General features: G+C 37.7%; 1 protein-coding gene across 3 annotated transcripts in view; it reads left to right on the top strand.

Annotated features, from left to right (window-relative positions):
* The window catches only part of ABCB11 (ATP binding cassette subfamily B member 11), a 145,502-nt gene that overhangs the window by 82,470 nt on the left and 38,197 nt on the right, over positions 1-24,835 (top strand). For all 3 annotated transcript variants that reach the window (XM_082465330.1, XM_082465331.1, XM_082465332.1), the window contains 10 exons: positions 161-332; positions 3,367-3,491; positions 4,718-4,892; positions 11,650-11,763; positions 13,688-13,798; positions 16,034-16,159; positions 17,557-17,760; positions 19,345-19,515; positions 20,026-20,227; positions 21,143-21,218. In XM_082465330.1, the coding sequence (XP_082321456.1) occupies positions 161-332; positions 3,367-3,491; positions 4,718-4,892; positions 11,650-11,763; positions 13,688-13,798; positions 16,034-16,159; positions 17,557-17,760; positions 19,345-19,515; positions 20,026-20,227; positions 21,143-21,218 (1,476 nt within the window). The remainder of the gene's footprint in view (positions 1-160; positions 333-3,366; positions 3,492-4,717; positions 4,893-11,649; positions 11,764-13,687; positions 13,799-16,033; positions 16,160-17,556; positions 17,761-19,344; positions 19,516-20,025; positions 20,228-21,142; positions 21,219-24,835) is intronic.

Below are 24,835 nucleotides of genomic sequence, written 5' to 3'. Positions count from 1 at the left end.
GCAGCAAAATTTCCAAGATGTGAGAAGCTATTAAGTTTCCCAAGGGCAATGGGGGTACAGAAATAGGAGTGTTTAGAAAGGAAAGATTGTACTTTCTCAGCAAAATTGAATTGAATCGACCAAATTCAGTTTTAGTGACCAAAGCCTCTCTTGTTTCTAGTGATATTAACAAAATCAATGATGCCATTGCCGACCAAATGGCCATTTTCATTCAGCGCATGACCACGAGCGTCTGTGGGTTCCTGCTGGGATTTTACCGGGGTTGGAAACTGACCTTGGTTATTATCTCTGTCAGCCCTCTCATTGGGATTGGAGCAGCCATCATTGGTCTGGTAAGAATGTCTTCTCACTTCTCTCCATGGGAAGACTTTTGCACTGAGAAACAGCCAAAAATGTGAAGCTTGATTCCCTTCTCCTGAGTACGTTTAGTCAACATCATTATCACCATTTTGATTTATTTTGTTTGATTATTACTCAGTATCAAATAACATTCCATTATTAGATTAGGGATTAATAATGTTTTAATAACACAAATATTATTGTATTAATAACAAGAACAGCTACATTAATTGAATATTTACTATTTTGCCAGGCACTGTTAGGAGCCTCAAGGACATGATCTCTAATTTTACAACAATCTTATAAAGTATTAATGCCATTTTAAATATAAGAAATGGAGGCTCAGAGAGGTAAAGGGACTTGTCTGGAACTGCACAGCCAGTGAATGACAGAATAGGATTCAAATTCAAGGAAGCCTGATTCTAAATCCCCACTCACTCTGCAGTGTGCCTGTGGCTTCCCGTGGTCTCCCAAGTTCAGATGCTCCCCTCAGAAAGGCCCAACAAATAAAAGAGATTTCTGCAATTGCAATGTATTCTCCACTCCATCTGATCAGTTTCAGAGAGAGCGTTATCTGACCCATTCAGAGAAGTATCCCAGTCACAGTTTCCATTCCCCAGGTATGCAGGCCAAGGAAAAGTAGAGGAGTAGGAATTTGGGGTCATCCCAGTTAAAAAACACTCCCAAGGATTGAGAAATTATTCTATTTTACTTTTAGAGCAGCCACATTAGATAACAGGTCATGGGATCAGGCACACTAATAATTTGCTGTAAATGAGAATAGAATTTAAGTGAAAAGCTGCACACACATTCACATCATTGAGCAACAGGTACCGATCTCCATGACTGTATTTTCTAGCAAAATACTCTCTACACTCCACTGGCTGTATTACTCAAACGTTTCCCAAGTAATACAGAGTGACAATAGCAAAGAGCTCATTCCACTTAACTAGGTCACCACCTGGCTCTACCACCTGGCTCAAGAAAGATATGTTCGGGAGGGTGGGAGGGAGGGAGATGCAAGAGGGAAGAGTTATGGGGACATATGTGTATGTATAACTGATTCACTTTGTTATAAAGCAGAAACTAACACACCATTGTAAAGCAATTATACTCCAATAAAGATGTTTAAAAAAAAAAAAAAAGAAAGATATGTTCAACTTGTCAAAATGTCAGTTTCCTCATCTTTAAAATAAGGTTAGTACCTCCCAAAGTCATTGTGATGACTCAAGGCATTATCCATGTTATGCACTTAGCATGGCATCTGGCACAGAATTAATTATTAAAGAGATATTAGCTTTTATTTTTTTCCCAATCCACCAAATCATGCAAGTTTTACAACAGTCTTTCCTACCAAATGCTTTCCAGCTGCACTCCCAGGGAAACCTCAACTTCCACAGAGGGTCACTGGGGAGCCTGCAAACATTTGATTCAGCATTTTTTTCCCTCCAAAAAAATTTAATCTCTTTCTTCAAACCCACAAAAGATTAATATTCACACTCAAATGGATCATATGTCATGTCTTAACATGTTGGAGACCAACAACATAAACTGGTTAACTTGATTTCAAATAGGCTCAAAGCACATTTTCTCTTGTCGTCTCAGTGTCCATATTTCAACTTCTTGTAAATGTGTCACCGATTTGGAATGTTGTGGCTCTGCACTTGTTTCTTCTTGAATTCAGGTGTGTGCATGTTTGTGTAAAATGATACGAGCAATTTCACTAAGCTCAATTCAAAAGCAGGACAAAAGAAGGTGGAGGGGGCAATATATGACATATTAGAATATGACATATTAGAACTGATTGTGGGTTTTGTATGCCTTTGTATGACTTTTATATACCTACGATGGGAAACATGAACAACTGTTAGATATTTCCCAATATACATCTTTTAAGTTCCTCTATCAGTTTAATTGAAGTATCAAGAGATTCTTTAATGTGCCATTACAATAAAAACTGATAACATTCGCAACTACTTAATTTTCTCATTACTATGCTCATTACATATTTCAGAAGTAAATTAGAAGAGGATTGCGGTAAAAACTGCCATACCACCCAAAGTCAAATTTTAATGTTGATTAAAATCGCCTTACTTTCCTTTATTGTTGCCTTTCAATTCACAAGATTTATAAAATGTGGACTTGTGAAATAAATATATTGTAATAAAATACCACTTTTACTCATATGTTAAAATTCTGTCTAAGATTTTTGTTTGATAAGGGTTTTGCTGCTAAAAGTTCGGAAAAACTTGGAAGATAAACCCCCTTAGTCTGGGTACTATATATATTTTTAGGTTTCTGAGTCAGTTAATCTTTCACAACATTTGCTTTTTCCCCTTGTTGTTTCTTAATCTGTGCCAGGGAAGTCTTTGGTGGTTGATTCTAACTAGGACTCAATCCAGGTCCAATTTTAGAAAAACTAACTTTAATATTAAGTGCAATGTCTGTTTCTTTCCTTTTGCAAAAAGCAAAACTAGTTAGTTGGGTCCCTACAGTTGAGTCAGGTGGTGTAATATTTATCTGAAGCTTTCTCCTATGGAATTACCTCTGCTGCATCATGCCTTTGCATGCTCAGAACCTCTCCCTTATTCTATATTCTAATGAATATGACACCTGCACGGGCCTCTGGTCTTTGCACCTGGTATTTGTCTGTAAACTGCGGCATGGCCTTTGGACAATAGCAATGAACTCTGACATGGTTTGACTTGAAAACATCATTAATATGATGACTGAAACACTGTGGTCACATAGAATGCCCTATTTAGGACATACTCTGTGAGAAGTTTTGTTGAGGCTGACTTTTAATGGAGTCATTTTGATATGTCAACAACCAAACACCCATGGATGAGGCTTAACATGGCTCAAACTTGGACCAAATTCTTTCCTCGGTAAACGCTGTTCCAGTGGGAATCTAGTCTTGTATGAAACTGTGCTACATGTTTGCTCTGCTAGATGAATCAGTGAATGGCGGAGTGACTTACCTGATTATCTGGTCTTCACATTTTATTTTTTTCGTTTGGACTTCAGAGTGTGTCCAAGTTTACAGACCATGAATTGAGGGCCTATGCCAAAGCAGGGGCAGTGGCTGATGAAGTCATCTCATCTATTCCAACAGTGGCTGCTTATGGTGGTGAGAAAAAAGAGGTTGAAAGGTTAGTTAATTGAAATGTCTGCCACTTTTCTGAATTTTGTTGATCTGCATACTATCCTGAATCTTCCCCATTTTGTATAAAGTGGCAGATTCACCTTGCTATGGTACCCTGAGGGAGCTTTTGTTCAAGAGGTAGCTAAGCTAAGCAATTAGATTGGTCAAAGCACCTACAAAAGACTCCCAAGGCTTTAGCTCTGTGTTCTTGAAGATGTTGCAGTTGGTGGCTTTTAGAAAGCCATCTTAGGTTGGATATTTGTTTCAAACTCTGATGGGGTGTGTGTACACACACCATACTTCATGCCAGTCTAAAATACTGTCTTCTGACATTAAGGAAAAGCCTACCTGATCTAAAATACAATTTTGCACATTTTTATTGAGCACTTTTTTATTCAATGTGTTTTATTCAGCTACTGTACTATATGCTCTTTTTAAGTCTAAGATTTCCATTTAATCAAATAAAATTTAGCATTGATATATTATAGACCATCATTCTAAGAGATTAACTGTTAATGAAAATCAAAACCTAAATGACCAAAACAACACAGTTGTCAAAACTTTGATTTTATTTATTCTTCCATTTATCTAGTATTTGTTGAGTGCTTATCAGGTGCCAGGTACTGATTTTATAAAACAGCCACCAGCTTAACTAAACTTTTATTTCATATGTTGTAGATCTAGTATGGTCACATTCTCAGTTGCTACCAAATTCACCAAATGAAAAAGAGAATAGAATTTACAACCTCTGATTATCCTCTTTTCATTTTTTTTCTTTTGCTTCTTTTGTTTGTGAAGTGGTTACCTTACTTCTCATAAAAAATTGCGTTAGCATATTTCCTCCACTATTGAAGATATTTTCTTTCATGTCATGTGACTTAATGAGATAATTCAAACACAAATAATACTAGACCCCTCATGGTCAAACATTTGTGTTGAAAATTCTTTTCTCTTGGGGCAAAGCTTACTCCACTGTACTCATCCAAGAAGTAATCAACTATGAGGCTTTGTTAGACATCATCCTTTCAACACATTGTCATTGCCAGGTTGAAGCAAATTTTAAGGAACTACACAGGTGTTATTGTTGTTTTCTTTCCCTAAAGCTGCCCTGTGTTTGGAATGATTTTATAATCATTGATTAAAACCACTGTGGCCTGTTTTAAACATTTTAGCTTGAACTGCTGCTGCTGCTATTGCTGTTGTGAAATAGACTCAAATGTTTTCTCTTCACAGGTATGAGAAAAATCTTGTGTTTGCCCAGCGTTGGGGAATTAGAAAAGGGATAGTGATGGGATTCTTTACTGGATTCATGTGGTGTCTCATCTTCTTGTGTTACGCTCTGGCCTTCTGGTACGGCTCCAGACTCGTCCTGGATGATGGAGAATATACAGCAGGAACCCTTGTCCAGGTACTTCCATCTTGATGACCTAGATAGAACATTTCCTGCCGGTATCTCAGAAAAGTCCACAGTGAAGGCATTCTGTTTATCCCATTAGTGTTTGAAGGAGGAAAGCCTCAATGATTTGATGGAGTCCATCTGTTGAAACAGCAATACTTATGCCTTTTATAGTAAAGGGATGCTGAGCATTTGAGTTCATGAGACTCGTGATTTCATGCTTTCCAATCAACGGAAGATTTTATAGCTGTAAAACAATGATTTTTCTGACTGAGTCCAAAAGATGAAAATGGAAAGTCAGGGATCTCCTAGCTAAAAATTAACAGCTTATGTGGTTGAGCTTAATAATGGCATAAGATATGTGCTAATGGACATAGTTGTTAAATACACTCACTCATAGTTACTAAAATACAAAGCCAATAATATCCTCAACTGAACAGGTAAGACAAGTATATTTTATTTCTCCCTTGCACTGTAGCCATGCTATAACTAATGCCTTGGCTACTTTAATTTCCAGTATCTTTTCAGTTGTCCTTTCAAGAATTAATTATAGAGCATCTACTATATGCCAGACTCATACAAAGTGTAGAGAATTCAATAGTGAGCAAAAGAAATGCGATATTTGCCTTGATGGAATTTACAGTTTAGTAGGGAAGCTAAACAATAAATAATCACATAATGCGTAATGACAATGGTATTATATGCTACAGAGGACAGGGACCTCGACAGTGAATAGCAGGTGTGGATGGAGTCAGGGAAAGCTCTTCCTCCCGCTCACCTTTCCTCCTTAGCTTACAGCACCTCTCCTTACAGTTAGACTGTTGTCATTGTTCAAATTCCCAACTGGATGGCACTTCCCCAGTCAGGTCTTCCATGCTTATCCAATCTTTTATTCTTTTTTTTTTTGTTTTTAAATTAATTAATTAATTTGTGGCTGCGTTGGGTCTTCGTTGCTGTGTGCAGGCTTTCTCTAGTTGCGGCGAGCGGGGGCTACTCTTCGTTTCGGTGAGTGGGCTTTTCACTGCGGTGGCTTCTCTTGTTGCGGAGCAGGGGCTTTAGGCGCGTGGACTTCAGTAGTTGTGGCTCGCGGGCTCTAGAGCGCAAGCTCAATAGTTGTGGCACACGGGCTTAGTTGCTCCGCGGCATGTGGGATCTTCCCAGACCAGGGATCGAACCCGTGTCCCCTGCATTGGCAGGCGGATTCTTAACCACTGCGCCACCAGGGAAGTCCCCCAATCTTTTATTCTCCTGCATGGTTTGCTGAACTTTTCCTTCAGAGTCCTTGAGTGAATCTGAACAATTGCATTTATTTACATTTGTTCCTGTCCCTTCCCACCCTCACACAGTAAGCTCCATGAGGTCAGGGAGGTAAAACATGAAATATATGTTCCATTTGGTCTGTTAGTTATTCAATAAATTATATTAATTTAAAAAGCATGGAAGTGGTTTCATATAAGATTCTTAAAAACAAATATTTTGGCTCCAGATTCTAGGTAGGACAGGCATCAATTAAATAATGCAAAATACCAAAATTTTGTGCACCAGAAATTTGCTAGCCAGAAGCCTGCAATTTGAGACCTACTGCTTTTATATAAATACATCTCTAGGGAAAGTTGAATAGAAATTTCATTTGCAAATAGAAATGATTATTAGAGGTCAGACCATAATCATTCTAAGGCACTGACTTTATTTCATTAAGAGCATGGTAATACACTAAGAATGACTTTTTAAAATTCAGTTTTTCTTTGAAAGATAAACAGCTGGCATCACTTGAAGTTTGTTTAAAAAAATTAAATATGATAAATCATGTTAAAATGTTTTGTAAACCTTAAAGGGATAGCATAGATGGAAAGTGTTACTATTATCATAATTTAACCACTTTCTCTTTTTCTTTTCACACTTTTTTTTTTTTTTTTTAATTTTTATTATTTATTTATTATGTTTATTTTTGGCTGTGTTGGGTCTTCGTTTCTGTGTGAGGGCTTTCTCCAGTTGCGGCGAGCGGGGGCCACTCTTCATCGCGGTGCGCGGGCCTCTCACTATCGCGGCCTCTCTTGTTGCGGAGCAGAGGCTCCAGACGCTCAGGCTCAGTAGTTGTGGCTCACGGGCCCAGTTGCTCCGCGGCATGTGGGATCTTCCCAGACCAGGGCTCGAACCCGTGTCCCCTGCATTGGCAGGCAGATTCTCAACCACTGCGCCACCAGGGAAGCCCTCACACTTTTTTTTTAACCACTTTCTTAATAACTTTTAATATAGCTTTGCACATTTGAAAAGCCAGTGAAAGTACTACAGGTCTAAAATCTGACTATAAAGTCCTTTGTCTTTATTGACCTAATGATTCTTAAGAACTTTCAACTTGACCAAACTAGAAATACCAGTAGTTGACTTTAGTCTCAGCAGCTTGTATCTGCTCGCTCTGCAGAAAGATATGCACTGAGAAAAGACATCCTTCTTTTGATTCCTTGCCTGCAAGGAGGGGACAGAAGTGTGCACAAATAACAGTTCAGAGGGAAAAATGAAAAAATGGTAAATTGAAAATACACAATTCCAGTTGGAACCACTGAATTACCACTGAGTTACCCTTGGTAACTCTCTCCAGTGAAGATCCAATTTTATGGTTCTGTTAAAAGATAAACTGAGGCATATTAAAATTTTTAAAAGTTTGTTTGAGAAAAAAATAACTCCTATTGGGCACACCAAACCAGAAGTGGTTAGAGGGGGTCTATTAATAAAAGCTAGGGGAAAGACTTTTATAGAGAAGAGGAGGAAGCAAAGCACAGAAATTATTTGATCGACTGTAGCTTAAGTAGTTGCCTTATTGGGGAAAGCCTAATTGGCTGTTCGTGATTGGTTGTCCTTAGGTTTTGATTTCTTAGCCTTGAGGCATGCAGGCTTAGGTTCTGATCGCTTATGTAGGCTGCTACATTAGGTGGCATTAAAGCCACCTCGGTCTAATGGCATCCTTGTTTAACTCATTTAACAAGTTCTCACCTTCAAGTTTCCTGCCTGTTGGATTATAGGCTACTCTATACCTTCTGTAGATAATTCCTTCTCTCAACTGATATTCCTTGAGTACTTACTATGTGCAGACATGGCATACTATGTGTCTCTAACATTTTAATCATCAATAACTAACCTCACCTCCTTTTCCTAAACTTTTCCTTGCAAGCCTCCACTTACATCTTAAGAAACTTTTCTTCGGGAAGATGAGCGACATTCTTTAACAGTATAATCATTGGTAAGCATTCCCTTTCTGGTTCTCTCTCTCCCTCTCTCTCTTTCTCTTGAGCGTGCATGCACTTTTTTGGCCATGCTCTGAGCAACAAACTATAAAGGCTGAGTTTGCATAAGCTGAGTTGAGTGTTTTTAATACATTAAACTAATTAACAATTAGGTTAATCTAACACATTTTGTGATGCACAAAGTCATTATTGGCTGCACGGTAATTGGGCATAAGTGGTAAGTATTTCACATAAATGACTGTAATTAGTATCACTTGTACATGGACAAAAAACATACTCTATGATCTATTACGAAAAAAAGATGAAAGGGAACTGAATGGTGCTGATGGTTGCTCTTTCATGCCCCTCTTAAGTTTCAGGACTCGATAATAAAAAAGTAACAGCAGTTATAGAGAGGAACATTATTCAGTGTATACAAGGTGTCAAGCACTGAGTGAAGTATTTAATGTAATTACCATGTGTAATACTCACAACTTCATTCTGTAATTGATGCCATTCTGTAATTATGCTACCAGTTAAAAATGAAATGGAGCCATGAGGTTGAGAAATATATGCGAGATAGCACAGGGTGGGATTTGAGCTCAGATCTCTGTGACTCTGAGGCTTGACTCATTAACTACTGTTTTCCTGTTTCTGAATCTCTTCCAAGGGGCCACAGATCCCTTTTTATTTAATTTATTTTTTTACTTATTTAATTGAACTCTAGTTGATTTACAATGTTGTGATAGTTTCAGGTGTAGAGCAAAGTGACTCAGTTATATATATATATATATATATATACTTTTTCAGATTCTTTTCCATTGTAGGTTATTACAAGATATTGAATATAATTCCCTGTGCTATATAGTAGGACCTTGTTGTTTATCTATTTTATATATAGTAATGTGTATCCATTAATCCCAAACTCCTAATTTATCCCTCCCCCCTTTCCCATTTGGTGACCATAAGTTTATTTTCTATAACAGATCCCCTTTTCTCCAGCACAGCACACCCACAGATAAATTATTCCCCAGAGGTCTCTTTTGCCCTCCCTCTTCCCACACCGCAGTCCACAGGGCTGAAGAGTGAGATATTTGGGGTGAGAAATGATGTGTGCTAGCTACTGTGATGGTATTAGGATGTGTACCTCTGTCTGTCTCACTCCCTCTTTCCCTGAGGACCCCGAGAGAGATGTTCGCTTGAGGTAGTGTTTGCAAAGCCAGGCTGAGCAAGGGTTTGACTCCAAACTTCAGTTCAGGCCACTAGTGAGTTGGTCTAGAATCAGCAAACCATGGCCCACAAGTCAAATCCAGACTGTGGCCCGTTTTTGTAAATAAAGTTTTATTGGAACATAGCCACAGTCATTCATTTCCTACTGTCTATGACTGCTTTTGTACTACATAGTTGAGGAATTGAGTTGAATAATTGCTTCAGCCCATATGGCCTAAAAAGCCTAAAATCTTTACTAACTGGCCCTTTATGGAAAGTGTTTACTGACCCCTGAACGAGGACATGTGGAAGGCTTCTTTTGCTCAGTTAAAAAGACCTCTAATGAGGGTGGTCTTAACACAAATTAGACCACAAGTACTGTTCTGTCTGTTCATCTTCTCACTTCCTAAGTGTGGAATCTCACTTCTTTCATCATCATCATCACTATTATTTATGTGGCTGACATTGGATTAATCACCTTTACACACATTATCATTTACTTCTCATAACAATCCCTTGAGGTATAGGCAATCATTATCCCTGTGTTACAGATAATGAACTACTGGGGCTTGAGAGAGTAAGTAATCTGCCAATGGGAGGAAGTACCTGCCATAATTAAGGAAAAGGACAGATTAGGACAGATGAAGGACAGATGAAGAGAGAATGTTTGTCCCCATGCATAGAATAGGGAATTCAGGGAGAAGGCAAGAAGGGGCTGGCCCACAGCATCCAGATATATGGAATAAAGAGGTTACTGAGAGGGAGGAGATGCCTGACTGGCTTTGAGAAGCCCCATGGTCCAGCCATAAGGGAGAAAGAGAATGGGGAGGGACTCAGGTATTTTGCCCTGATGTGCTATAACCTGTGGGAAGAATCCAGCTCATGAAACCACCACAGACTAGGTTCATTTGATTACCCGAAGAAGACTACATTCATGCAGGTGCCAACCTTTATTTTACCTCAGAAAATAACTCCAGTCCTCAATAGATGGTGGCCAACGAAACAGCCTCCATGTGAGTCATGTGACTAAAGCTCATTCTTTGGTTGAAAGGGTGAAGTCTTGTGCTTCTCCTAGAGGCCAACGTGAGGAATTGCCTCTTTGCCTCTTTATAAACAGCACTGATTAAAAACAGAGTGCTGACCTACTAGAGAATGGACTTGAGGATATGGGGAGGGGAAAGGGTAAGCTGTGACAAAGTCAGAGAGTGACATGGACATATATACACTACCAAACGTAAAATAGATAGCTAGTGGGAAGCAGCCGCATAGCACAGGGAGATCAGCTCAGTGGTTTGTGAACACCTAGAGGGGTGGGATAGGGAGGGTGGGAGGGAGGGAGACACAAGAGGGAAGAGATATGGGAACATATGTATATGTATAACTGATTCACTTTGTTATAAAGCAGAAACTAACACACCATTGTAAAGCAATTATACTCCAATAAAGATGTTAACAAACAAACAAACAAACAAACAAACAAAACAGAGTGCTGTTGGGTAGGAACATCTGATCATGATCAGGTAGCCTTCCCCTAACTTAATGAGATGGCCAGGTTGGTGAGTCAAAGAAGAGCTTCCCCAGCTCTGCACAGGAACCTGGCCACTCCACTTGTGTGCAGCAGCAGTAGATGAGCCTGGGAGCTGGACAAAATGTCAATCAAGAGCCTGGATTCAAATAATGCTCTACCCCTTAATACACGTTGAGACATTGGGTAAGTTAGGCAGCCTCCATACACCTCTGTTTCCTCTTCTATTGTAAGGATTAAATGAAGTAATACGAGTAGAGCACTTAAACACATACCTTACTATTATTGTTATTATTGCTAGTAGTAGTATAGCAGTAGTTATCCTAAAGACTAGTTCACTAGTAGCAGGAATATAGCAGTAGCAGTAGTAGTAGGCATATTTTGCAGGTACCAGTCTCTAGAACAATCAAGCTAATCACAGTGTCTTTATCATTTCAACAACCCTTTAACCAGAAGTCTTTAACATTATAAGGCTGTTTATATAATGAATCAATTATCGTATCACTACTCTAACCCACTCAGTGTCTATATGCTGCCTTGCTTAGACCTCTTACTGATGTAAAAACATGTTCTTCTTTGTAGAATAGTGATGTTCAATCAAAAATAATGTAGTCTTTTAAATCAAAACAGTAGAAAAATTGGAGATACTTTGCAGAACAAAAACTGTTCCTAGTGTTTCCAAAGAGCTATTTAGCTTTCAAACTCCCACAGAAGAATATTTCTGAGAAATCTTTGAGTTCACATGGGCAGCCCAAATGACAGTGAAGACTATTTGCAAACTGATGAAAACTATGTTTATTTCTTTTTATTACAGATTTTCCTCAGTGTCATAGTAGGAGCTTTAAATCTTGGCAATGCCTCTTCCTGTTTGGAAGCCTTTGCAGCTGGCCGTGCAGCAGCCACGAGCATTTTTGAGACAATGGACCGGGTATGTAAAAGCCAAAAGTAAGGGCCATTAGCAGGTTGGGGCCGGGGGGAGGAATGAACTCATGAGAAATTTATCCTCAATGTTAAAAAATATGAGAAACTATCACAATGCCTTTAATTCAGCAGTACTTAAATAAGTGCTGTCATGAGCCAGACCCCATTCTGAGCTGGCAGTGCAAGAATGAAATAGAACAAATAAGGCCCCTGCTCTCATATCATATGGGAAATAGGCAATACCGAAGTAGGCACATTCAAAGATAAGATAATATTAGATGGTGATAAGTAGCAGGAAGGAAATAAAATCGATCAGTGTGATAGTGGTTGGGATGGGGGAAGGAGCAGTTAAATTTAGTGACAGTGACACCGTTTCTGAGCTGAGAACCCAAGGAGGTGAGTCAGCCATGCAAAAGGGGACTCGTGGGAGGAGAGATGCCTGAGAGGTGAGAGCAGGGAGGTATTCATGGAAGAGGTCTCCAGGTTGGAAAAGCGCTTGGTGAATGCAAGGAACTAAAAGTCAGTGTGACTGGACAGAGTGAGCAAGAGACAGAGGCTGTAGGAATGGGAAGGGGCCAGATCACGCAGGACTTTAAGACCAAGTTCATAAGATTAGATTAACTTCTAAATGTGACAGAAAGTCTACAAGCTTCTAAAGGACCCTGGCAGCCTGGCTAGGATTTCCCTGCTTAAGTTATTGAAGGACAGCAGAGGTCAAAATTCAAGAACAGAAGGGGGAGGTGGCAATATGTTGTTTTATATTTTGGGGTGTCATTTATTGGGGTATAAAAAGATTGTTGAAAACCACATAGAGCTATCCAAAGTCTACCTCATTCTTAGGGTTGTTGCATGCTCAAATAAGATGACGAGTCTGAAAGGCCCCTGAAACGATTACAAAAAATTAAGGCATTTAAAAATTATTTTATTATTTTTACTAGAGACCAAAGAAGAAGAAATAGATGACACTGTAGCCCCAAGTAGAGATATGATGATGAATTTCTCTCACTAGTGAGGGAGAGGGAAGAAGTTGGCCCTGGAGTGTTCTGGTAGATGGAGATGACCCTCACTCTTGTCTGATGACCTAGCATGGTTAAGTTCTGAATTAGGCTCACCACCAACAACAACAGAGGTGGAATTCAGCATATCAGTTGAAAGTTGGTGTATTTGAAGACACCACTTGAGGACGTTCAGTTAGTTTTAATCATCGTCTACAATAGATACTCAAATGTTGGTTACTACTGGACCTTGGCCTCTTGAGATGCCTCTACTTCCTCAGGTGAACAAATGGGTGTATCACCTGTCTAGTTAGGTTACAGTGATGATTACATAAATGAAAAAAGCGTATTAAAACACCTTGTACATTGTCTTCTGTGGTATCTCAATTTACAATACTCCATAATAATATCAATATATTATATACTAATATATTAATTATAGATCAATACTATATATTTCCATAACATCTTACAGAAAAACCCAAACAAACTTTTTGGTCAACCTATTTTATTATTTTATTGTCATTATGTAATAATATATCATAGTAGTATACAATAAATACTAATTAATTAAATTAATGTGATAATATTTTATACCAATTATATGATCATTGACATTTTATATTAATTATAATTAACTGTATATTAATTATTTATGTAAGTTTGGTTATATATAAATATATGTAATATATTAATACTATTATGTAGTAATAGTAATTACAATAGTAATAATCTCACATTAATGTCTCAGTGAATGGTAGTGAATATTATTACTATCATTAATGCATATTTAATGTGGAAGCAACTTATCTTTGGCATATCACTGCAGTGTTTTACCTGATTGTTGTTCTGTTTTATGAATCAGTTCAAACCGAGATGGACAGTAAATGCATATAATACATGCTGTTGCTATATTCCTTTTATATTCTACTCCAGAAACCCCTCATTGACTGCATGTCAGAAGATGGTTACAAGCTGGATCGAATTAAGGGTGAAATTGAATTCCATAATGTGACCTTCCACTATCCTTCCAGACCAGAGGTGAAGGTAAGTGCCAATTTCTTCTTTGATGATTCATTTCCAGAGCCACAAAATAATTGTTTTTATGAAGCATGACTTATTTTCCAGGAACGAGGCAGGGAGACACGTTTCTCTGGAAGTGTCCTCAGGTGTCTTGTCGTTCCTCAGGCCACAAACCATATTCCTTGTGATCATAATATATGCAAATCTCTCTGGTGGGAACACAGTCTGGTAGCACATTCAGGTTAAGTCAACTGAGTGATGCTCTGTTAAAATGAGTGGCAGATCCTGTCACTGTGAGCACAAGCTAAACAAACTGCAAAACAATCAGAACAATCCAGAAGGGTAGCTTATCAACCACCTCCTTAAAGCTTGCAGAAGGCGGGACACTGAGTGGATAGGGTATGAAGTGGCAAAGGAAAGCTGCTGTCTTTGACGTTTTTTATTTCCTATCCGTAAGTTCACAAGGATCTCTAGATCAGTCCTTGAAGGAAAGGTAATCTTGTGATATTATGGTCACATGTCTTACACTAGGTGATTGTCCAGGGGACATGATGAAGAAAATTTACAGTTTTCCCACACCTACTGAGCAAGTATCTTTAAAGCCAATTTACCCCACAGGAAAATTAGGATCTACTCCCCAAATAAACTGGCTTTGGGAGGAGACTTATTCCTCATTTTTAAAAGAGTATCTTTAGCCACCCTTTCTTTTTACTTTTTTTAATTGAAATATAGTTGATGTACAATATTGTGCTGGTTTCACGTATACTACATAGCGATTTGACATTTGCATACATTATGAAATGATCGCCACGATAAGTCTAGTAACCATCTGTCCCCATACAAAGTTATTACAATATTATTGACCATATTCCTTATGCTGTATATTATATCCACGTGCCTTTGTTTTATAACTGCAGGCTTGTACTTCTTTATCCCCTTCACTTATTTTTCCCTCTGGGAACCACTCCTTTGTTCTTTGTATCTCTGAGTCTATTTTCATTTTGTTTTGCTTGTTTGTTTATTTTGTTTTTTAGATTCCACATGTTAGACCATACAGTATCTGTCTTTCTTTGTCTGACTTATGTCACTTAGCATAATACCTTCTAGATTTATCCATGTTGTCACAAATGGCAAGATTTAATTTTTTATAGCTGAGTAATATTCCATTGTGTGTGTGTGTGTGTGTGTGTGTGTGTGTTTATATGTGTATACCACATTTTCTTCATTCATCTATCGATGGATACCTAGGTTGCTTCCATATCTTGGCTATTGTAAATAATACTGCAATGAACACTGGTATGCATGTATCTTTTCAAATTATTGTTTCTGTTTTCTGCCGGTAAATACACAGAAGTGAAATTGCTGGATCATATGGCAGTTCCATTTTAAGTATTTTGAGGAAACTTTGTACTGTTTTCCATAGTTAGCTACCCTTTCTTAATACTATTTCTATTACCCCCACAGAACTCAATCCCATGCAACTTAATTCTAATACTACATACTTATAATGTAGGTAAATATATATATATATATATATATATATATATATATATATATATACACACACACACACTCACACCTCATACATATCTGTATATAAAACATAGTTACATATATTCTGATAATATTTCTGAAGTATATTTTTGATTACTATAATATAGCACATATATATATATAAACATTAAATGTCAACATATGTAAAAGTGCTTTGTGAAATATAGATCACAAGGTAGTACTCAGTAAAGATTTTTGAACAGATGACTGAAAGCTTCATTTATAATATCTGTTCGGAGCTAGTTCATAATAGCTGTTCAACAAATATCGGTTGAATTGAAATACATTTATGTCATTTCTGTTTTATCTTCTATTCCCAATGCCAGTAGTTTGTTTTAATAAAGTCTTCTACTGCTAAGTGGCTTTCTCCCCTAAGCTAATTGGGACAGTCTCCTTGAGGTATCCTGACATGTCAGAAACATTTTAAATTAGATTCTGGAACATACTTTTCCAAGTCGGCCTGGCTTATTTACTTCAACAGTGTTTTATTTGTTGGCTACAGCTATCAGTTTATTACTAAGTAATGTGCTAAATGCTAAAACCACATCCTAGGCATTGTTTACTAATTTTTCTGGTTATTGAGGGAAATCAGTGGCTATTGCTGTGAGGGCATAAGTAAACACATACACAGTGCCTTCACAAAGCATTCTAACTTGTAACCTAATTGACAGCAATCTGAACATTGCTCTTTTCTTTTCTCTGCAGATTTTAAATAACTTAAGCATGGTCATTAAATCAGGGGAAATGACAGCTATGGTAGGATCCAGTGGAGCTGGGAAAAGCACGGCACTGCAGCTCATTCAGCGATTCTATGACCCCAGTGAAGGCATGGTGTGTATTTTCTAGAAACTTCTTAATCCACGGGGATAGGAAATTGCAAATGGTTATACATTGGTCAGACACAAAGGCCTAGCATACACTGAGACCATCCTGACATCTGCATAGTTGACAATGATTTTTGACGGAACCAACTGGACTAATTCCCTCCATGGTGGTTGTGTTCGATAAATAACCAGTCTATCTGCTCAGTGATGTAACTGAATGTGCAGATACATTCAAAATGGTATTGCTACCTCTTCAGTGAGGGAACATTTCCATTTCTTTCTTCTTATTGTAACAAAATTATTATTGTTCCCTAAGGTCCTCCAAACGCTAAGTATAAGAAAGCTTACATGACCAGAATTAACAGAGAACAGCTCTTGATTATTGCTTTGAGAAATTAGGTAAAAAAACTACTGTCTCTTTCTCCTTGTGTTTACCTGACTATAAGCATAGATTGAAACTAAAAAAATATATATTAATAGTTGCTATTTATCAATATTATATGTCAAGTGCTTTATGAAAATCATCACTTATTTTCACAGTGACCTCCAAAGATAAATATGCCCGTTTTGCGAATGAGGAAGGAGAGAGATTGAGATCTGAACCCAGATCTGTTGGATGCCAAAGGCTGTGCTCTTTTCACTCTGCCTCAAAATCATTCTTGTTAACATCTCCTTGATGCCTTTAGATAGGATCATTTGACTGTATATTAAATGACTTCCATGCAATGAGCTCTATATAATGCATGTACTGTCAGAGTGACATGGCAAATGTGATAGAGTTTTCTTTTTTCACAGACACTTTGTTCTTTGATTGGGTATTCTTTGCTACATACCACCATAACTATATTCTGAATATATAGAAATCATGTTTTCTTGATGTAAAAGTTTTACTTTTTTCTAATAGCAATATTTATTTACTTATCACACTTACAGTTTCAATTGCTTTTGAACAGCCAAGTGTCATTTGATGAATCTGGCCAGAAAGTAAGATTTTGTTCTAAACATATATACACAAGATAGAGATCATTGCTTATTTTCTTTGTGTCTTTTGAAGTTCATTTTGGCCTCAAGTCAAAAGATAGAAATATTCAAAGTATGGTGAATAACGGACTCTACCCTTTATTAAAGAATTTAAAACTTTTCTACTCCTGGGCCAATCATGTTAAACTATATCAAGAGATCTTTATATCAATTGTGTTTCTACAGTGAATTGTCCTACAGCTATACTTGATTTCAATTTATGTTGTCATCCTTATATTAACAACCACATTGTAAGAAGAATTGTTTCTTTTACAATCTCGTTGGTCTCTTTTTTTTCTCCCCATAGGTCAAGTACAACCTAGTAGTATGACTCAGAACTCTGAAGGATTCCAAGAGAAGTGACCTTGTATTCTTGTTCTCTAGGTGACGTTGGATGGCCATGACATTCGCTCTCTTAACATTCAGTGGCTTAGAGCTCAGATCGGGATAGTGGAGCAAGAGCCTGTTTTGTTTTCCACCACCATTGCAGAAAATATTCGCTATGGCAGAGAAGATGCAACGATGGAAGACATAGTCCGAGCTGCCAAGGAAGCCAATGCCTACAGCTTCATCATGGACCTGCCACAGGTATCCCTAGCCTCTCATTCCAGAGGGAAACCCAGAAGTCATAGAAGGCAAAAAATTTACACAGTAATGTGCATTTCTTTTCATTTGATTCCTAAATTATTAAATTCTTAATGTCATGTTTTAATTTTATGCCCAGAAATGTATCTTGAGTTTCTCCCCTTTGTCTGAAAATATGTTGTTGTTAATATATTAAAAACCTACCAAACTGGGGTAGCTTTCTTTTATAAGCTCCTTTGACCCAGATATAATTTCCTTATTCTGTCTATTAAGCATTTGTCTAAGCGGATGATAAATTTGTCATGTGGCAGTAACTTTCACAATGCCCTTTTGATGTCTATCATTGTCACTGCTCTTTAATTTTCTTGTGCTTGGGCAGCTAATACTGTGTCTTCAGTACTGTATCTCACATATTCAAAATTTCCTCATTTATCTTCATTTTATACAACACGACAACAAAAACCAACTCCCTAATAATATACTTGTACGGATTTTGCGGCCAATGGTCTTTTAAATGGAAGAGTTATTATTACTAGTTTACATATAGTTAGTGCTTACTACGTATCAGGCACTGTTCTAAGCACTTTAGCATCTATTAATTCATTTAACTCTCACAATCATCCTGTCAGGCAGCTACTATTATTATCCGCATCTACCGATGGAGAATTGAGGTTCCAAGAGGTCAAATCACTTGCTCAAGGCAGGAGAGACAAGGATCTCATCCAGGTGGTCTGGCTCCAGAGTCCGTGCTCTAGAATACTTCCTACTCAGCCTTCTAAAATGTTTGTATGAATAGGATTTCAGCTGTGAGTATTATATAGTCTAGTGGTTAAAAAGTATAAAGCTTTAGAATCAGCCTGCCTCCACACAAATCCCAGCTTCTCTACTTGCAAGCCTTATGAACTTGGGCAAGTTACTTTTCCCCCTCAGGCCCCAGTATTTCCTTATGCATCAGTTGAGCAGAATAGTAGTACCTAACTCATGTGGCATCTGTGAGGACTAAATATGACGATATGTGTAGAGAGCTCAGATTCATGCTTTCTACATGGTAGGTGTTCAACTCATGTTGGCTGATAATAAACAAGATAAGAGTCTGACCACAATGCCCCATTGTGAGATTCCAATATAACGCTAGACATGCAAGATACTCAGTAACTGTTTGCTATTCATGGTAATGATTTTAAAGCTACTTTGATCTTTCATTCATAATATATAGACAGTTTTAGCGTTGTGTTTTTCTGTGTTGTCTAGCTAGAGAAAAGAGACAATGCTTTGATACATGCTCTAATCCTCTAAGATGGATTTTCAGGACCCTGATCCACTTTTATTGTGGTGGAAACATTTTATTTGAAGTTGAGCTAAAGAGAAACATTTTTACATCCCAGAAGGAAAGGATAAATCAATATCTTTATTTTATACACAAATATTGATTAGATAATACCCTGTTTCAGGAAAGAGTCTTTTTAAGTGAAAGGCGGACCTGTGAAAATTCATGCTTGAGGAGGAAGCTAGAAAAGACCTTTGTAAAGAATCGGTCAGGATCCTTCAAATTCTTCCTCTTCATTACTGATGTCACCTTCTTCCTAGCAATTTGACACTCTTGTTGGAGAAGGAGGAGGTCAGATGAGTGGCGGCCAGAAACAAAGACTAGCCATTGCTAGAGCCCTTGTCCGAAACCCGAAGATCCTACTTTTGGACATGGCCACCTCGGCACTGGACAATGAGAGTGAAGCCATGGTGCAAGAGGCACTGAGTAAGGTTTGTTGAAAGTCTGAGTTCCTTTCATAAGTCTGTGTGGAAATTCTTGTGTTGCTGTAGGAAAGGCAGCTGTGGAGAGAGGAGAGACAGAAAGAGGGACAGAGAAGGACTACGTGGGTCAGTGTATCCATCTGGAAACTATTGGCTCACCACTATGTTCCTCACAGTTGAATGGAAGACATTATGATTTGCTTCTAAAAGCTGCACGTGTAAAATTTTAAATCTTGTTAAGTCTAATGTAAAATATGTGATTTAAAAAATTTCCATTTTGGTTTTCAGCTATTGATTAATAGCAGCTACCAGATCAATTGCTGATTGGTGTGATGTGATGTGATGGCATTTATTAGCCACAAGAAAGCACGCTGGCATTTTCTAATGTCTGTACAGCCTATTTAAGGATCTTCCCAGGAACTGAGGCTCTGCCTTACTTGTGGATTCAGAGACTGCCCAAATGTCAATGTCAGCTCTGTCTTACAGTCTGGCTTAACTGTGCACTGTACACTCTTACAGGTTCAGCATGGACACACAATCATTTCCATCGCTCATCGCCTATCCACGGTTAGAGCTGCAGACGTCATTATTGGTTTTGAACGTGGTACAGCAGTGGAAAGAGGCACCCATGAAGAACTGTTGGAAAGGAAAGGAGTTTACTTCACTCTAATGACTTTGCAAAGTCAAGGAGATCAAGCCTTTAATGAAAAAGACATAAAGGGCAAGTGCCTTTTCCATTATGCTTGTACATTATATTAAATAATTAGCTATATATAATGTTTTTTGGATTTCTATGCATTTTAATATACAGTATCTTATTTGTTCTCCTCAGAGCCCTGGGAGACATTGTATAAATGATAAAGGAAAGAACAATGCTCAGGAGGTTTAGTTATTGATCAAGTCATAGAGCTAAAACACAGGTCTTTTGTGGAAGAACTTTCAATTCCATCCCTTTTTTCCCTCACAGTTTGCAAATAGGAGAGTCTTCCTAGAGTGTCCTGCACTCAGTAGGAGCTCTCCTCTAGTTGACTGAGTGAATTAACCAATGACTAAAAAGGTTTATGCTTATTTTCACTAATGTAGATAGATACTTCAGGCCCTAGTGTACCTTCTCTTTTTCAATCTGAATTTTCAGGTTTGGTGGTTTACCTCAACCTACGTTAACCGAACATTCCAAACTTTCTCTACCATATCACATCTGGATTTGTGAACACCATTGGGTAAAATGACTGTATACATTTAACACATGTGATTTATTCTGAAAAGTTTTGGTTTTTTTTTTAACTTGGTACGTCTATCATTTTTTTTTTGCCACCTCTAGTGGGCTTCTCATAAGTTTTTTTGTGGTTTGTATCGGCTATATCTATAGGTTATCTATTTCTGTGGTGATAACACATAGGCTATCATATAGTTCAAAAGATTCAATCTTGCTCAGTATTTTGATTTTTTTGTTGTTGTTTTTGTTAGAATGTGCTGGACAAGCGCTAACTTTCATTTATTGCAATAAAGTTAATAGACTGTTTTAGCATCAGACACAATAATGATATGCTAGGGAAATATAGTAAATAATAATTTTATTTTGATATGGTTCTGCTTATTGTATACACTAAGGGATCACTTGTGTTGTGTTGAATAGGAAAAGATGAAACTGAAGATACCTTACTTGAGAGAAAACAGACCTTTAGCAGAGGGAGCTACCAAGCTAGCTTAAGGTAAGCTCAAGTCATGGGGCAGATTTTTAAGTTTTCAAATGTTCTTACGAGCCCTCTGCAGCTAAGATCCTCTGGCAATACCTCAGGTACAACCTGGAGAGCCCTTACTTAAGCACAGCCCCAGGTCTTGGGTAATAATGAACATGCAAATGAATACTTGGTTGCTATATTGACATTTCTGTCTCCAATTCATAGAGATTTTTTGTTTAAATTTGGCTTCTCATTTTATTGAGGGTAGGGGTCATGATAAAGATGCTCTGTAGTTAAAATGTTGTTTATTAAGCTTAGAAAGGGGATTTTTGAAAAATCTGTTTAGACTTGTCTCCCAAAGCTAACTGTGGTATTAAGCACTGTCTTAAATGGAGGTCAAATTCATGCCTTTAGCTTCATTCTTTAACCTACTGAGCTGTAATTGAATTACAAATATTTCTGCTCCCAGAATTACCCGTCCAAAGTCAAATCATTCTTTAACTAGATGAAATAGAGATTCATTGTCTGACGTTTAAAGAGAATTTTCCTAAACATGAATTTTTTTTCCCTAGATCAACACATGGGCATTGACTTCCAAAGCATATTTTTGGAGCATGCTATATAGCAAGACTATAAATTTAGCTTTTCATTCTGGTTTAAAAGTTTCAAAAACAAAATAGTTACTTTAATGTTAAAAGTCTATGTATTAAGAATAATTCTGCCCAGGAGTATTTGTCTATATTTGTGAAAATGTTATTCAAGATCTTTTTTTCTTAAGGTAGGAAACTATTTGTAGGCAACAGACTGACAGCATATTTCTCCACCATGGAGTTTACCATTTCTAGGACATTTAATTCAAGGCCGTGCTCTGAACAAAGACTCAGTTTAGGACTTGTTCATTCAAGGTAGCTAATTGTTTATTGAAAAATGGTTAAAGAAGCTTAAAATATAATATTCAGGTAACAACTCCAAATAGTTCAAACACAGATTTACTTATTTTTAATATTCACTGATTTTTATTTTTCCTTTTAAGAACAAGTCTATTCAGAAAAATTCTAAGAAATGCTAGTTTTATTGAATTTTTTGAATTTGGAAAGTAATAAAACAATAGCTTCATGTTTCTCTATAAAATAAAAGCTATAAAAATTGCCAAAAATGTTAGGCAATTTTTATAGACATCTGGTATTATGTTTAACCAGCTTTTTTTCTGATTGGAAGAAAGAAAATTATAAAGGTCATTAGAATCACAATCTGAAGATACCAACTAACTTCTCAAAAACAGAAAATGACTAGGCAACTCTTTTGATCACTAAGTTAAAGGTTGCAAAGAGGAGATGTATCTCATGGTCATGTCAACAAGAAAATTAATATTTTCTTAATTTTTCAGATGAACAAAATTTTTCCCATTCTACGTAGTTTACTTACAGTTTACTATTAGGAACAGATAACCATTTTTAATATAAATATTTCCTATTTGGCTATTAGTTCTCACAAATTCTCCATTTTGGTGACTAGGAAGAGAAACACAGAAATACCACCTATACACAGAAAGTAGCTATTAACCTCCTGCAGAGAAAGATTTATAAGTTTGAGTAAGAATGTCTGTTAAAAATATCTTATTTTGTATGCTGACAGATCTTTTTTTAAGATGACTCATTGAAATGTTCATTTGTATCTTATTTCCTTGGCTTCAGTCCTTCTGATGCCTAAGTCTCTCTTTAGTAATATATTTTAGGTTCAAGAACAATTTCATGGATGACAGTAATTTCCTAAATAATAATGTTGAGAGAGAGAACATATATTCCCAAATTAGCTGTTTTTATTTGTGGTGAGAAGTGGTACTCGGCTTCTGAGGAAGGGAGGGGCAGATGTTGTAAGTTTCTGAAAAGGGGTGTGATAGAACTCTAATGTTGGTGTTTATGGCAGACCAGAGGGGGCAGGTCAGGCCCCTGTCTTGCACCCTTACTGCCCATGGTCTCACTGGGACAGCTTATGCTAGACAGGTGGAATGGTGGGCAACAGGGAATGAGAGAAAGAGAGATTTAAGAAATAGAAGATGAAGTAGTAGAAATTTGAGGGGACGAGGATCAAGGTCTTCCATGCTGAGAACTGGGCTGTAGGCAATTATATTTTGATGCCCTCTTCTTCTGCGCATGCTCCTACCTTGGCTTCTACTGCTCTGAGTTTCTTTTTAGGCCCATAACCTTAAGTCTCAGCCCTGTCATGCACTCTGCTCTCTCTAGCTGACACATACCTATTTCTCACACCTTCGGGAGATGACCTCTCAACCTTAGTTAACCTAACTTAAAGAGATGACTCTATTGCCGCAGAGTTTCAGACCAAGTGGGAGGGGATTGGGGTGTCCCGGAGGCCAGTCTGGTAGCAGGGAATCGGGGTGGTGTGGTTTCATGCCTGATCACAATGAGACTTGGCAATAGTCTGAGCAAGAGCAAGGAAGATGAAGGACTTGACATAAATGCACCTGTTAAACCTGGTGACTAAGGGGATGGTGATGCCATCAACAGAACGTGGGAACAAATTAGAGTCATGCAGTTGATGCGTTGCTGCCTTCTCAAGAAGGCTGCATGAGCATCAATAATAGGCAGGCACCACCTTGGTATTTGTTTTAGTCTAACTTCACCTGGATACAGATGATAGAGAGAGACTTATGAATAGCTCCATCTAGATTGCACTACCACAGCCGATGTAGGTCTCCTCATCTCTAAATCATTCTCTTTACGCCGTACTTCTTCAGATTAAGTGCTTTGATAGTGTAACTTCTATCCTCTCAAGTCTTCAGGATTGCCTCTATCACTTAAGACTCTATTTGCAAATGGCTAAAAACCTAAGCCAACCTGGTTTAACCTTTAAAGGGAAAGAATAAGTTAACATAACTCAATAAATAGTCCAAGGAGGCTTTGGTATCAAACAAGGCTGGGGCTTCGATGATTTGCCCAAGATACATACAGTTTCTTTCTCTTCCCTTCTCTGCTCTACTTATTTTTCAGTATTCATTTTTCAGGAAGCTTCTTTCCTTGACATAATTGCCAACAGCTTCCAGAGTCACATACTTTCAAATTTAATCTAGAGGAGAGTAGGAGTCTCCTTCCCAGAAAGCTCAGGGAAAAAACAAAACAATTTGAATCAATCACTTCATGTATCTGCTCTATACTAAGTATATATAACTAGTAACTCTGTCTCCACGCTTCTCTTTATACTGTTCTGTCAATCAGCAATGCTCTTCCCTCCAGCCTACAGATACCCAGATCCTACCTTAACCACCTCCTCTGTGAAACCTTTTATGGTAACACCTGACATACATTCCTTTTTCCTTTAAATTTCCATACTGCTTATTTAAATCTGCCTTATAGCACTTACCACATTCTCCCTTACATCAGGGTTGGATGCATGCATTGTTCTTCCATAAAGCTTTAAGCTCCTTAGGGAGAAGTCTGTAATTGACCAGTCTTTGTATCCCCCAAAGCACCTGGCACTGGTTTGCATGTTGTAGGTGCATGGTAAGCTTCTGTCGAGTGAATGAATGAACACACCAAGTTAAATTATATTTCAATAAGAGATTTGTTAACTAAATCCATCCCTATGGGCAGTATATAGCCTGGAGAAAACCTCACTAGGGGCCCTCTTTC

The sequence above is a fragment of the Balaenoptera physalus genome, assembly GCF_965194825.1.
Source record: "Balaenoptera physalus genome assembly, chromosome: 6".
Taxonomy (NCBI): Eukaryota; Metazoa; Chordata; class Mammalia; order Artiodactyla; family Balaenopteridae; genus Balaenoptera; species Balaenoptera physalus.
This window is presented reverse-complemented; position numbering and strand designations above follow the sequence as displayed.